Consider the following 13,439-nt stretch of genomic DNA (forward strand, 5'->3'; position numbering starts at 1 on the left):
CTGTCTTGGCAGTAAACTGGAGACTGTAAATTTTGGTTTGCTTTTGTCTTTATCTCTCTTAGGCAGGCTGCATTAAAGCCAGATTTTGCTGTTGTGACTAGATCTTGTCAACATGAATCTCCCTGAAATTGTCTGCATCCAGGAGTGCTATAGAGCAATTTTTACCATGTAGAAGGAATTTTTACTTCTATCTGGTAGTGCTGGGCAGTACTTCATTGACACAAAACCAAAAATGAATGCAGTAGCAACATCCTATCGCCGAATCTCTGACGGCAGACAGAGCAAGTATGCTGGAACACTCCGTAAAACCAGTATGAGAGCCGTGGTGACAGGAGGAGGTGGCTATTGTGGATACAAGCTGGGATGTGCTCTTGCCAACACAGGAGCTTCTGTTGTTCTGTGTGACATACACAAGCCTTTGTGGGCGATTCCCAGTGGAGTGGTGTGGATCCAGGTATGATAAGTAATATCTTCCCAATAGTCGAAGTACTTCATTTGCCTTTTCCATAACGTCTTTCCATAATGTCTTCCTAATTTTCATGGAATCCAAATACCTAATTGCTGATTATTTCAAATTTCAGTAACCTTTTTAACTGTGTGAACATCCCATATCAGTTTTGGTGAATGCATTTTAGTATATCTGAAATAAGGAAACCAGCAAAACCTGTAATGCATGGAACAGTTTCACCGCTGACTCCTCAGGATCCTGCCTTCATCTAGGCCTAGACCTGTAGAATAAACACAGGACTATTGTGAACCTTAATGAATGTCTTTAAAGTTCTTTGGGTTCTATAGAAGAAAAGTATAATTATCAGCAAGTAGGGAGGTGTACCCAGTTTTGAGTCCCAAGAGATGTGTACAGCAAGTACAGTTCTATATATGCGTTCTGTAAATGGATTCCCTCTGTGCTAACTCACTGTATGACAAATACTTAGCTTTGCTCTCTTGTCCAAATATTTTTTCTTATGTATTACAGACAGATATCAGGGATTACAGTGCCATATTGGCAGTCTGTGAAGGGGCTGACTGTGTGTTTCACGTAGCTTCATATGGAATGTCAGGAACAGAGCAGGTGAGTCCACATAGTTTTGGTTTTTTTCTGTGTGACTGCCCGCACGGAGGGTGAGAGATTTCAATGCTGTAACACTGCATGACAGATTTCATCTCTTCATATTGCCCTGGTCTTTTGATAAATTACTCTGTGCAAACTGGAGTGCCACCTGCAAACAGGCTGCTTGCAGTGATTTCCTCTCCATTAGAGGTTCCACCACCACCCTGGAAAGGTGTTTGAGATAGAAATGGCATTGAAAAGTTCTGAAATACTGTGAAGACAAAATGAAGGACAAGGGAGGCTGGTTCCCTCCAAAGCCCTGATTCTTCCCTAAACCTTCACATGGATCTCCTAGGTGTAAAGTCATTAGGAGGACTAAAACCTTAACTGAATTATAAATTATTTCATATATCTGAATTATAACAATATTTGAAGTCTTTAATTGTTTGCTATTGGGTAAAAAGCTGTACAGATGCACTTTATGTAGGACTCTTGAGTCACAATTTTATAATTAGAGTTACAAGCACACACACACACACATACACACACACACACACACACAACCACACACAAACAAACCTCTTTCTTATTTTATTTAATAAGAGGAACTTCAGTAATTACTCTGTCTGGATAGAACAGCTCACTCAAAGTTGTTTGCCACTGAGCAATGCATAATTTGAATTGCTCTGGTTAGAAGCAACTGGTCACTAAAGTGCTACTGCAACACAGATATTTAGCATACTGCTGCAAGATATGTAATAACTGGACATATATTTTTAGAAGCACTACAATTTTCTTTGCTCCAAGCAGAGTAGTCTGTAAAAATACAAAAAATACAGGTATAGTTTAAAAATAATGATTAGTCTGAAACAGCAGTCTAAATGGCATTTTTAATAATCAAAGCGCTAAATTGTGTTTATTTGGGGACATTAATCCCCCTATTGAATTGAATATGCATTATTACTGTAAAATGAACAATTTTTTTCTTTTCCTAGTTGCATAAAAAAGAGATTGAAACTGTCAACATTAATGGAACCAGATTAATCCTTAATGGTATGTATCTAACTGTGCCATTGGGTGTTAGTACAGCATATCAAACATCAAATCCCATTTAGAAAAAGCCAGTTGGCCTTTTTAGCACACTCTATCTGTCACCAAGTACTTTACATTGTTGGCAGAAAATGAGCAAACATGTCACAGGGCAGGAGGTGTTATGCTCAATTCTGCTCCGAGGTGTGATACGGGAGCCAGCACTGTAGTTCAACTACTTGAGCTTTTCAACACCTTGTTTGACTGATGTCAGAATCTGTATCCATGTAAGGAGTAAACCAATTCCCTGTGTGTTTTGTAGCAGTTAACCTGCTTGCTAACAACTTGTGCACAGGCAGTGGGTAGCCCTTGAAGCAGAAAGACTTCTGTGCTGATGCCCAGCAGGCTGGGGGAGCTCTCCTGAAGCACAGTGCTGGCACCCAGCTTAGGATGTGCCAGCGAGTACACTTGTTTCTACACTGATGTCTTCCCTTTAAATATACTCTGTGTTTCAGCTCACCCAGTCACAGAATGGAAGGGTTTTCTCTTTTAAGATTTGACACTTTCTTATTAAAAATGGCACACAAACTTTTTTTCCCCAAATAATTTTTCACTGAAGTAATTAATTATTCATTGCTGCAGCCTGCAAACAACAAAACATCCCTCGGCTGGTCTACACCAGCTCAGTGAATGTGGTGTTTGGAGGACTTCCTATTGAAGATGGGGATGAGGAATCTTTGCCGTATTTCCCAATTGACAAGGTATTTCATTGTATTGTACTCTCTAATTTCTCTCTTTACTTCCATGTTTACTTCCTGGAGTTTTTATGAGAGTGTTTAGCCTGATGCAAGCATCCAGGCACAAGAAAGGCCAGGTGGGATGAGAGTTTAAACAACCTGGTCTAGAGGGAGGCATCCCTGCCCATGGAAAAGGTTGGAATGAGATGATTGCTGAAGTCCCCTTCAACCCAAACCATTCTGTCATTGTATCAAAGGAAAAAGAAAACTCTTTACAGTCTTTGAAGATGCTATTAACAACCTTGGCACATCAGTTTTCTGTACATCAACGTATAGATTTCTTTATTTTCTTATTAAGGCCTTGATTTTGGAAAATAACTCCCACAGTGCCGCATTAACATCAGCAATATTACACCTGGACATGAGGATTCTGTTGTATGGCTTGGTGCCTCTTTAGCTATTTATTATCCACATGATTTTTCTGGTTTTTCCTTAGAGGATGACATATATTCAAGGTAGAGCTGATCTGGAAAAGCAGCCTATTTTTATATGGTTTTATTGCATTTAATTAAAAAAAAGAAAGTACTTCTGGCTGCTTTGCATACAGAGTTGTTTTGTTGTGTCCCTCCTCTCTCCATCAAGTACTTCACAATCTTTCAAGAAGTAGAGATGGGGATAAAATATGAATATTTTTAATAACATTTTAAATAACACTTTCTCTGGGACCATGCCACATAGAAGTGAACAGGATACTTCAGACCAAGTGTAATGACTTCAAAAGTTGGCTTTTGACTTTTCCGTTACCTGAAGAAGAAATCCAGATTACAAAGTAGTGATCAATTACATTCCTGGCAGCATTCAAAGCATACATATATTTATTGCTTCTCAAATGTGCTGAAATTAATTCACCAGATTTGCATATACAGAAATGCTTCCTTACCCTAGAAATATTCACGTGTTTAATTCCAAACTTAATACTCCACAACTTGTATTTTGAGCTATTTGTTGGCATCTGCTAAGTGAAAACTAGTGAAGAAGAGATGCCTCTCTGTCCTATCATTTCAGGAACAGATATAAATGTATTTGCTTTTTCTCTGTAGCTCGTTGACCACTATTCCAGAACCAAATCGATTGCAGAACAAATGGTACTAGCAGCTAATGGATCTGCACTAGAAGGTACTTTTGTCTGAGCATGAATTCATAATTTATGAATTTCTAAATTCAGAATTTACTCCTCCTCTTCGTGTTCCTCCCCAGAATTCTGTGTCCCGTATCAATCCTTAGTGGACAAGATTGCCCACCAGTTATGAAATTAAGTTACCAACCCCTCTCACAAATTAAAGTATTTTCATTTAAAAGTAACTTTTTTAAAAAAGTTTTAAGTTCCTACAATGTCTGTAAAAGGTTTTAGCATGGTAGCAGTAAGTTCGGTATGCCAATGAAAAATAATAAGACAGCTATAAATTAAACAAAAACAAGTGTTTAATGTCACTGTCTCATGCAACATAAGTAAAATACGAATGCTGATTAAATTGTTACATCCACATAGCTCCTCCAGTTATATATTAAAATCTGAAGGTAGGTACCTGAGCCTAGGGCCTGGAATTATTTATTAGTGCTTCCCAAAGTTTTCCATGTTGAGGAAGCCAGTTATACACTTGAATACTTAAGCTCACCTGTGAGATACTATAACTGCCAGTGCAAAACAAATTAATGTAAAGTGCAACATGATTCTATGTGACCAAGTGATACTGAGCTAAATTTAGCTATGGACAACTTACAGAAAAGACTCTTCACTTGATACTTGCAGAGGGCTATAACAGATAGAAAGTCCTTGATGGGAATCCCATCCTATCAAAATTATTTTGTTCAAAATAAGAAAAAGGTTTTTTTCCCCTTTATTTCCTTAGCAGCTCTTCACATCAAAGCCTCTCCTAATTACAGGACCAATAAACAGTTCTGCATTTGTCAATGAAACAGAACCAAACATCCCATTTTGATTCTGTGCCACAGCAGGACTGAATATTTTATATGTTTACAAGTACTATTATGAACAGTTATTAGCAGATGATGAAACAGCCAACTGATGTACATGGGAATATTTTATTTTTATGATCCCACTGAAATTGTCAAGAGCTTCTACCTCACTCCAGTAGGAGCTGCACTTGCTGTTGGAGGAATCTTTCAGCTCAACCTTGTACTGCTAACAGTCACTGCATCCCATCAATAATTTTGTGGGGGATTAGGTGGTTTCATTCCACTATCCAATGTATTTTCAAACAACCTGCTCACTTCAGTGAACTCACCACAGCCAACACATTCATTCACTGCTCTGGCACAGGGACAAGGGACTGATTTGGAAGAGATGTTTAAATATCTGGTATTTTCTAGGAACACAACTATGCTTTCGGACTTTTCTGAACCTTTTCTTGCTATTTTGCATGCTCTGATTCTCTCATCTTATTATCTAACTCCTAATGCAGCACCTTTTGGTATACATTGTATTTTAAGGTAGTGAAATGAATTTAGAGTAAGTTCTGCTACCTCAGCCTTTGGTTCATGCAAACAAAGATCCAATGTAGTGATGTGAAGGTCTCTTAAGAATGATCTTATCCCATGTTCCAGGAGGTGGAATACTCCATACATGTGTTCTGCGCCCACCAGGAATCTATGGACCAGAAGAGCAGAGACACTTGCCAAGGCTAGCAGTATGTAACCTGAATTTTTTAACCAGCAGGGTTTTCTGTGATAAACCAGCAGGGTTTTCTGTGGGTAAAATGCTGAAAGGAGCATCACTTATTTGTATTATAAATTTACTGATCTTATTGGGTAGCAATTCAATAATTCAATTATCTGCTGAGGGTATTATAACTTTTTTAACAAGCATTATATCTGTAAAGTGTAGATTTTAAAAGCCTTTTTTTTTTTTTTTAATACAAACACATGAAAATCCATCTTTATAATTTAGTGATTACTGTAAGATTCAGGCCAATCCATGACATGCATGTCTGTTTACATGCACCTTACACCAAAAGGTTTTAAATATTAATGAAGAGCTACAGCAAAATATCTTATTTCCAGTCTCAACTATTAACAGCTTTCACTGTCCAATGAAGCAGGTTCCAGAGTTGGAAGCAACCTCTGGTACAACAGGTTACAAAGGGCAGTAACTGAGGTGTTCACATTTTACCCTTTTTCACTTGCTTTTAAACTTCAGAGCTAACAGGTGACATTTAGAACATGATCCCTCTAGGATTCTGTGAGCCAGTTATTTTAAAAGAATTAGTGTAATATAAAGTTATACATAGCTTTCAGGAAATAATAGATTCAAGCTGACCACATAACAGATATTTTTGGTTTGTGGCTGACATAGAAAATTATATTGGAGTCAGCCAAATTATATGTTATCATCTTGTAAATACTTTTAAGAATGGAAAATATCATTTTAGTTAAATATGAGATTTTATTTTAGCCCCTTTAAAAATATAATATTTTAAAATTTCTATTTGATTTTGAGCTTTATTGTTTTGAGCCAATTTTAAGGCATTATGCAAATGTCATGTTTTGCAGTTTCTAAAATTTACCTGTTCAATAAAAACTGAGACGCTTTCCTTCCAGCCAAAGTGTATCTTCCAGTTTTTCCTAGCCAAAAGCTATTTATTAAATTTGATCCAATTTAGTGAATACTTTTGATCCACTCAGAACTGTAACTTACCTTTCCATACAATATTTTACTTATCCCTAGAACAGACTTGTATTTTTTGTAAATTCAGGGCATATTGCAATACATCTTTTGATATTTTCTGAGGAGCAGTTCCCTTGAATATTTTTAATTTATTCATGTATTTCCTTTTTCTTTTTAAAGTAGAGCTAAACCTACATTTAGCTGGACAAGAAAGTACACTTTACCTCATTCTAAAATCCATTTTTTTATGGTTTCATGATTGTTTATATCTGCAGAAGATTATTGAGAGAAGGCTACTTAGCTTCAAGTTTGGGGACCCTTCTGTTAAAATGAACTGGATACATGTAGAGAATTTTGTACAAGCTCATATTCTGGCTGCTGAAGCTCTCACACCTGCAAAGAACTACATAGCTGTAAGTACACAGTAAAACCACCATAGATCTCATTTGACAGTGGATCCTGCCATTGTATCCTGTGCTATAGCAACCACTGCAGTAATTAGAGTTATTGTCCTTCAGCTTACTTTGTTTTCTGTATTTTCACCTCAGCAATGTGCTCTGAGCAATGTGGGATGGGGCACAGTGTTGGCTGTTAGTGTTGGTTAAGAGATGGAATATTCAGTTCTGTAAGAATGTCTCCATCTTTGCATTTTTAAAATGCAGTATTCGTAATTTCTGGAAGATGAGCAAAGAATGTTTGCTATGTTGGAAATGAAAGTGGAAGTTCAGGCAGATTCATCCTGCTCCCCTGTACAGGTCCAGATTTAATGTTCTGAACTATGGTGGTCAGTTCTTCCTATACCATGTGCTAACAGAGGCACATTTCATTTGGGTTCATTGCTTTCAAAAACAGTCACAACTGTTTTTCTCCTTGTAAAGACAGGTTTTTAATCCCCTAGAAGCATTGTCTTGAGAGTATATTAGAAAGGGTTCAAACTACTTTTTCTAAAACCCTGAAAGCAAAAGGAAAGCAGGAATGCAGCCCATGGCTACTCAGAGTCTTCTGGATTCCAGTGAGCCTTAACTAGACCCAGAGCAGAACGTGTCCCACCCTTGGGTGGACACATGCCAGCAGCACCAGTGAGATCCAGCACAGCTCCAGAGGTGTCTCTGCACAGTCAGTACAGCCACTCTGAACAGGCACATCTGTAATAAACCATTGATTCCAATTGTGTTAACAACACAAACCACCTGTTCACCAATTCTCTTGCACATAACGGTGGATCTGAGTGAAACACAAGCAGAGAGTTTGTGACTTGTGTGTGCACCCACTCATATTTGATATTGCTGTATTGTTTTTAAGCTGTTCATAAGGGGTAAGATAAAGAAGTCCATATATGTGCAGGTTTATTTTTACTGACTTGTCTCTTCTCTACCTCTTTAACAGAGTGGCCAGGTGTATTTCATTCATGATGGTGAAAAATCCAACCTTTTTGAATGGCTAACTCCACTTGTACGTGCAATACTGATCTCCAAGTACATTAATTTTCTTTAACTCTATGCAACTCCAGCTTTTGTGTGCATGCTACATTTTGTGTGTTTGCTTTGGGTGTAAGAGTTCCATGTGGAACTGAATGTGGGTTTAATTCCTGCTTGAATTTCAGTGTGATTAGCACTGTAACAAAGCCCACCCAAAACATTACATTAAAGCAACTGTCCTCTCTGAGACCAAAGGACCAGCTACACCAGCACCCTGTCCTGAACTGTTAATGTCTTCATTTATGGGGCATGCAGATGGGGAAAATGGACATTTTGGGTGGGCATAAAATATAAATATTCATCTGTTCATTCTTTTCAAAATACCATGTTGTTGTTCATGACAGGCTCAAAATCATAAATATGTCATGATGTTAAATTAGGTATCAGCACACCATGACATTGTGATTAATTATTGTAATTTTTCCTTCTTTTAAGATATGAAAATGACATAGTGTCTGTGGGTGACATTTAACTAGCATCTCTTTAAAAATGAAAAATAGTAAATACTAACAGCTATAATTAATTTTTCTGTTTTAACAGTAAATATTTCCATAAATGTCTTCTATATTGAAACTTTAAAACTTGTTTGAAGTTTCTGGGGTTTTTCATTGTTTTTAAATATTTTTCAGTTTGAAAGATTAGGTTGCAGTAAGCCATGGATACGTATTCCTACTTGCTTAGTCTATGCATCAGGTAAAATATTTTATCGACATTTCTCTTTCCTGTTCATGCTACTCTCATTCCTAACTGTAATATAATAGTGTTTTATTTTATTTGTCCAAATGTTCCTTTTCGTGTATAAAAATAATATGCTGTGTGCTCACCTAGTGTTCAGCAATGCAAAACTCACCTCTGTGCAGTATGTTGAAACCAGAATGATCTCTATTCAAGTCCCACTACAACAGGTTTTATGTAGGACCTAACAGAGGTATAACTTTGTGGAGTTAATGATACAAAAAAGTTAAATGTGATATTCCATGACTTTATGAAATATGCTGAAGAGTATCTGCTTTACTGCACAGATAAATGTCTTGCTCTCTCCAGAATCAACCCCCCTGTGCACACAGACAGATTCAGACAGATTCAGACAGAATCCAGCTGAGTTCTCTGTTGCCATATTTTGATGAAGCCTCATGACATTTTCACTAGATCTGTGCCCAACTTTTTTCCCCTTTTCCAAATCCTTTTTCCACAAGCACAATAATTAAGATTAAATCTAGCCCCTTGTGAGCAAGTAGTTAGATGGTGTTAGTAATGGTGCCCTGAGCTCTCAGGTCTGTGATTATCCTTTGTGAGCATTTACAGTGTGAGGTATGTCACAATCACAAAGTAATTCACTGTTCTTACCTCAAATCGAAATATTTTGTTATGCAGCCACATTGATGGAACACCTTCATGCCATTCTGAGACCAGTTGTTGACCTACCCCCACTGCTGACCAGAAATGAGGTAAAGTCTGTGTTTGTAAACTTTCTTTAATTCCCATGGAATCCATACATGTTAATCTGAGGCAGACTTTCAGTCAGTAGAAAGTAAAATCTACCCAGTGCTACTTCAGCCTCTCGTTTCCTGGGAAAATACATGCATTGTGTACAGTTTAGGTAAAATATTGTGCTTGGTTGCCATGATTTTTGAAAAGAGCTTATGCTTGCACTCTGGGACAGGCTTCTTCAGATCCCCTCTTCCAAGGGTCGGTGTCCTGTAGGACTTGGCTGGGCCTTTAGGAACCTATGAGATGGCTTTGATCTGACTCTTTGAGTACCTAAGCAAGAGAACGCTTGCAGAACATTTTTTGTGAACATTTACAGATTATATTTTTCATCTTTCAATGTCTCTTTGTGCTTTCATGAATCTACTTTTGAGTGGACAATTTTAAAAATGTGTGCAATGCATCGATAATGTTGTGGAGTTTTTTGTATTCTACATTTCCTTTAACCGTGTCTTTGCTACTATTTACAGTGTGTTCCAGTTGCCTGGGTAGTCATAACTTTGTGTGTTGACTCTTTTGCCCTGCAGGTACAGAACATTTCTGTAACTCACACATTTCGAATAGACAAGGCACGGGCTCAGCTGGGGTACTGCCCACAGAAGTTTGACTTTGCTGACTCTGTGGACCACTACATTGAATCCAGACCACAACCCTCGAATTATCAACTCTTCCTCAATATTTTGCTTACTTTATTTGTTACTTTCATTTTGGTTTTTCTTTCTTCAAAACTTGATAACCTTTCAGTTTTGCATTATTTTAAAGGAAGACACTGACCTGCATAAACTGCATGGTCACAGTATTGCTACCCACATAATTTTAACTTCTACAGTAGTTACTGGTTCAGTGCAACAAACAGGCAGCTACTTTTGAATTTACAAACAAAAACACAGCAGATGAGTGGCTGGACCTGAGAAATTAAAATACAGTAAACAATTGCCAAATCACTGAAACACAACCAGAGTCAAGATTGTTGCCTCTATTTCAAACCAAAACAAACAACAACTTTCCAAATTGATTGCTGAAGTAAATGAGAACCTGAAGAAAAAACAAGAGCTGCAGATAGCCTGCAATGCTTCCCCAGTGAGGAAAAATGGCTGAAATAAGGAGATAAACTGACCACATGTTCTTGTCGTGGCTCACCACCTTGGGGAACAGAGGAACAAGCAAAGGCACAGGCAGAACAGATTACTGCAAATAGCACACACCAGGCCTGCAGAGACTTCACAGTGATTTCATTAATTACCTCTAGCACCACATCTGAGGGAAATAAAAGTGTACTTGAAAGCTTGCTGAAGTCTATGCTGTCTCTCCACAATTTCCCAGAATTGCTCCCTGCCCTGCCCCTGATGCAGAACTGCAGGTATGTGCTGGTAGGGTTTTTCACAGGTCAAAACTGGGTATTTTAGTTAAATTGGAAGTTCCTAAGTAAGTTACATTAGTTACGTGTATTTATGTCACAGTAGAGGAATCTGCCACTATGGGTTGCACAGGTCTTTGTACAGCTTCCTTCACCTCCTATAGTTAAGGGCAACAACTAACACAGTTGAGTTGCTCCTTAAGTTGCTTTAAGTTGAATTTAAAGCAGAAGTCTGTTTTGTCACTGAATTTCTGAAGTACAGTAGTTGTACTGAGCAAATCCCTGCAGCAGCTAAAGTGAACAATGTGCTTTTCACATTGCTGTTCAGCTAAAGTGGACCTAAAGCATGGTCTGGGAGGCTCCAGCTCCTTCCCATCCACCATTCACAGTGGGAATTTATCAGGGAAATCTTCCCATCTGCATCTTTCCAACCTGTAACATGGAGAGAGAACAACCAAGAGCAACATGAGAACATTACAGAGTTTGGGAAAGGAATAAGGATGAGAGCTTGAGAAATCATGGTCTGGAGGGGAGTAATCATGGATGGGTTTGAGAATTCTGGAGAAGGTGCCAACACTGGCACCTCCCCTCCAGGGGAGTTCAGGGCAGGCCACAAAACCCAGGTGCCAGGCCCCATGGGTCGGGGTGCTGTAGCCTAAAAGCAGCGTGGAAAGGCAGAACACCTGAAAATTAGTGTTTCTTGTTTTATTCTTAAAGCAAGAGACTCGCACAGTGGCTAACCCCTTTCCTATAGTTCATATCACAGCTTTCTATAATACTGGTTTTAACGGCTGTGACCGACGATCCCCAAGCACTGCGGCCCCGCGGGGCGCCGTGCCCGCCCGGGGCAGCGCCGCTCGTACCGTGCCGGCCCCGGGCCGCCCCCGCGGCAGCTCCCGCTGCGCGGGCGGCGAAAAGGAGGGGACAAAACAACTTGGCAGCGGTGGGATTCGAACCCACGCCATCGAAATGACTGGAGCCTAAATCCAGCGCCTTAGACCACTCGGCCACGCTACCGCCTGGCTGCTCAGCTGCCCGCCAGGCCTCTTTGACGGGGGGCAGCGCCGCCGTTCTTTCCTTCTGTCTGTGTATATTGCCCAGCCGCATCCGCGGCACCACCGCCTGCAGCGCCCGCCCCGTGACCGCCGCTTCTGCCGCCGGCCCCGGGCCCGCGCTCTCCGTGCCCGCGGCTGCGGCGGCGCCGCCGGGCCCGGCCCGGCGCAGTCCCGCGCCCGCCCGGCAGGTGGCGCCGCCGCCCCGCGCCCGCGGCTGCCTGCGCACGGGGCCCCGCGCTCAGCCGGACGAGCGGCCGCCGGCCGCGGCTCGCAGCGGGGCTCCGGCTCCTCCTCCCGGGCTCGGCGGCGCCTTGAGCCTCGACCCCTTCCTCCGCAGGGGCTTTGGGGCCATCGGGCTGCGCCTCGGGGCACTTTGTCCGCGGCAGGCCTAGGCCGGCACCTCGGCAAGGCGCTACCGTGCGGTCTGAGCCCCACAGCAGCCGCGGCTGTGGTGGATCAGCTCCAGCTGGTCCTCGGGAGAGCTTTGCCCGTGCCGTAGTCCCGCGGGGTAGAGGGCAGCCCTTGGTCGTGCCTTCGCAGCCGCGATGGCAGGTGTGCACACAGCTCCCGGCCAGGAAGAGGGTCCGTCCTGCCCCGTATTCAGCACCCACTGCCTTCCCTGGCCGCTGCAGTCGCCTCTTGCCCACCAGAGCACGCGTGCTGCCCAAGAGCTGCCAGCTCGTTGCGAGGCCAGTGACTCCCCAGGCAGCTGCTCGCTTGGCACTGCCGTGTGTCCTCAGCTGAACCATTCCCACCCAACACGGGAGGCCCCAGCGCCTTTATCTCGCTGGCAGCGGGTGGTCGGGCTGCCCGTACACAGATCGCTGTCCTGCCACGTCGGTGCCTCTCTTACCTGCAGCTGGGCTCAGGGTGTGGGCAGGTGCTTTCCCTGTCCCCCTCAATGAGAGAGCTGGCTTTGGCAACCAGAGCCAGATTCGGTCACTGGTGAGTAGAAAGACGAATTCTCATGTTCTGGGAGGCCTGCAGGAGAAATTTGTATAATTATTCTGTGGACAGAGCTAAAAATATCAAGACTAAATGAAATGCAATTAATATGGAGAAATTAAGTCCGCCATTGCCCTCCTTCCCATAGAAAGTGCATTGGTGCTCCAGGAAGTTTTAGGTATGTGTGTTACATGCACCTCCCATATGACTGGAGGTGAGGTGTATGACCAACTTGATCTACCCTGTAAGATGAGATTGCCATAGGAGTATGAGGGCAAAAATTGTCAGGAAATTGATTTACAGGCAATTTAAAAATCTATAGATTCAAACAATGCAGAATAAAATTGCTCTGAAAGTTAATATCATATGGGGTGTCCTTTCCTTTTTCCTTTCAAAAACCAGTTTCCTAGAACAATGATTTCTAAAGGAAACCTTGTTTAAAATGAGCTTACTGAAACTTTACAAGCTATAGTGCTTTTAGAAAAAAAATACATGCAGTGCTGAACATGCTCAATGGAAGAATAACAGACTTGCAGGTCACTGATTTCCTAGGTTGCCATTTGAAATTTAATTTTTAGTATTTTCAAACAACAAAAAAAGTGAATCAAACTAAG

The 13,439-nt window shown here is 41.1% G+C and overlaps 1 protein-coding gene and 1 non-coding gene across 2 annotated transcripts; one reads left to right on the plus strand and one right to left on the minus strand.

The window, feature by feature from the left end:
• The first annotated feature begins 217 nt into the window (after window positions 1–217).
• Window positions 218–10,241, plus strand: LOC110475584 (putative short-chain dehydrogenase/reductase family 42E member 2). The gene is made up of 11 exons (XM_021539851.2): window positions 218–454; window positions 977–1,072; window positions 2,047–2,104; window positions 2,723–2,841; window positions 3,918–3,993; window positions 5,443–5,525; window positions 6,778–6,915; window positions 7,889–7,954; window positions 8,610–8,673; window positions 9,355–9,428; window positions 9,996–10,241. Exons 1-11 carry the CDS (start codon window positions 233–235, stop codon window positions 10,239–10,241), a joined length of 1,242 nt encoding a protein of 413 aa, XP_021395526.1. The 5' UTR covers window positions 218–232.
• Window positions 10,242–11,760: 1,519 nt separating this feature from the next.
• On the minus strand, window positions 11,761–11,842 carry TRNAL-UAG (transfer RNA leucine (anticodon UAG)). The gene has a single exon. It is a non-coding gene; the product is annotated as a tRNA-Leu (tRNA).
• Between the last annotated feature and the right edge of the window lie 1,597 nt (window positions 11,843–13,439).

The sequence above is a fragment of the Lonchura striata genome, chromosome 16 (genome assembly GCF_046129695.1).
Source record: "Lonchura striata isolate bLonStr1 chromosome 16, bLonStr1.mat, whole genome shotgun sequence".
Taxonomy (NCBI): Eukaryota; Metazoa; Chordata; class Aves; order Passeriformes; family Estrildidae; genus Lonchura; species Lonchura striata.

Bases quoted from the DNA above. Each gene is read 5' to 3' on its own strand.
- LOC110475584 (XM_021539851.2), top strand. From the start codon at position 233: ATGAATGCAGTAGCAACATCCTATCGCCGAATCTCTGACGGCAGACAG. The intron at 1,073-2,046 runs GTGAGTCCACAT...TTCTTTTCCTAG, and splicing joins GAATGTCAGGAACAGAGCAG to TTGCATAAAAAAGAGATTGA. The intron at 2,105-2,722 runs GTATGTATCTAA...TCATTGCTGCAG, and splicing joins AACCAGATTAATCCTTAATG to CCTGCAAACAACAAAACATC.